Raw genomic sequence first — 2,261 nt, 5'->3', positions numbered from 1 at the left:
AACAAACTAAAATATACACTTTTTTGATAGGGTTATGGTCTTTACTCTTGGCTACATTTGAAAAATAAACTATAATATCACTTAACCTCTTCAGCCCGGAGCCCTATTTTCTGAAAATCCGCCTAAAATACATACCTAAGTAAATGGAATATTGCTCCACTTCTACAAGGCCCATTTGCATGTTCTTGGTATCTAGAGACATCTATGGACCTCAGTGAATGTATTCCCAGTGTCAGAAATATTGTGTCTATTACTAGGCTTGCTTAAGTTGTGATGAGACAAAGGAGAATATGAATTATGATTTTTCTTTGCATCTTTTACAGTGAATAATACCATGTTAACAATGACCAGACATGAAAAACTGCCACTGAGCTCGTTCCTGAGTACCTTCTTGAGCTCACGTGTACAAAAAAATCTAAGTAAATGAATAAAGGGAAGATGATTAAACAGAAGGTTTTGTAGATACAGTACTGAATTCTCCCATCCGGACCAATGCAATTTGAAATATTATTATATAATATAGAATAGCAGGCCTATAAATTACTTTATTATAGCCAACTTGCACACTATGAATCAGGCCAAATCTACTCTTTCCAATGGCAGAGTTCAATTAGGATTTAGTATCACCAGGCGTGCATGAAGAACAGAGAATGAAATCTACTATATGTACAGTAGGTTTTTTATTCTTGCGACAGCTCCGCCATTTTTTTACTAATTTCAAATCGGATGGTTGCTAAATGTTCACAATAGGGGAGACAAACTAACTGCGCTCCTATATATGCCAATAACGTTCGGTTTTGTGGTATATAATCCTGAGTAATAAGAGAATTAAAAAAAATCATAAGATAGTAATTTGCTTGAAGGGAGCTAGAAGCCTTTGGGAAATGTAGTTTTAAAAAATTCCACCGCTCATTGAAAGCTCTGGCTGTCCTGTGAATGACTACAATATCCATCATTCAGCGACAGCCGCTAATTCAAAATGGCTGTTTCTCCGCAATCACAACAACACATTTCAACAACAAAAATCTCACTAATAACACTTTAACCTATTGGTAAACAAACGTATTGCTGAAAATATACATTTTAACTGCTGTTGTGACATGGTTATGATGTTTATTCTTGAATACGTTTGAAAAAAAAAACGATAATTATGTCAGACAGTGTAGAGAGCTTGATTTATGACATGATGTAATTTTGGGACCGGTACCGGTCCTGTCGGGTGGAAGAGATCTTTAGGATTTTAGGATGTTTAAACCACAGAAAAGTTCAGGAAAGCGCATGGAAGCTGCTAGAACCTACAGAGACGGACTTAGTTGACAGGAAAGGGCACGATATTCTGTTGAACTATGCAACAATGACCAGGAACAATTGCGAGTTTGTCAGTGTTCAGTGTTATGATGGCCTGGGGGAAGAAGCTGAGCCGTAGTCTCTCTGTTCTTGTTGCGTGTGTACGTAGGCGCTTGCCTGACCGCATCAGCTTGAACAGGCTGTTGTTGGGGTGGTGGGGATCTGGGGTGGGAATAAGGACCTGGTGATGTATGCAAATTCAGGTGTACGAGAACGCACATTCAATTTAAGAATCAGTGACATTCCTCATTCGGGGGAGTGTAGCTGAGAACATACTGGCTCTTTAAGCACAAATGTTTACGCATTCATGAATCCGTCTGGGATCTTTCTTAAGTTTGTTCTTATGAAGTTCGTAAGAAGATATTTAAGAAAACACTTACGAAAATGTTTGAGGTCCATTTTGTTCGCTACGGACACCTGGGTGCTAATAGCATCTGCCAATATTATGACAGTTGTCCCAATTAGCCTGATGCAAACCACTGCTCTAAACCAATAGTATTAATATATACACACATACTTAAAATAATGGCAGTATAATGCTCTAAGTTAATGTATGTGTGTGTGTATGTGTGTGTGTGTGTTTGTGTGTGTTTGTTTTGCAACACAGTACATGTTTCAGAACCAGGAAGCAGAGGCCTACCCACCCACTGGCTGTGAGGAGCAGTGATGAACCACCCCAACTAAGGTAAGTGAACAATCAATGGCTGCATATGACATGATGCGTAAAATGTTTGCCCCTTGTACAATTTAGATTTGACTCCTACATTGTTGCTAATGATTGTTATTTGTCAATGTTGTCTGTTTTCATAGTAACCACTGTCTTATCCAACATAGCAAACAAAGGGGCTTCTATTATGATCTTATACTGGTCTAACAATAAGAAAACAGAGGGTAGAGTCTCAAACTACTGGAGT

General features: G+C 38.3%; 1 protein-coding gene across 1 annotated transcript in view; it reads left to right on the top strand.

Annotated features, from left to right (window-relative positions):
* hsf4 (heat shock transcription factor 4) overlaps window positions 1-2,014 on the top strand; it is a gene marked incomplete at both ends in the record, with an annotated part of 55,206 nt that extends 53,192 nt beyond the window's left edge. The window contains one exon of the mRNA XM_084316775.1: window positions 1,955-2,014. Within this exon, the coding sequence (XP_084172901.1) occupies window positions 1,955-2,014 (60 nt within the window). The remainder of the gene's footprint in view (window positions 1-1,954) is intronic.
* Between the last annotated feature and the right edge of the window lie 247 nt (window positions 2,015-2,261).

The sequence above is a fragment of the Notolepis coatsorum genome, assembly GCF_963971535.1.
Source record: "Notolepis coatsorum genome assembly, chromosome: 6".
NCBI lineage: Eukaryota > Metazoa > Chordata > Actinopteri > Aulopiformes > Paralepididae > Notolepis > Notolepis coatsorum.
This window is presented reverse-complemented; position numbering and strand designations above follow the sequence as displayed.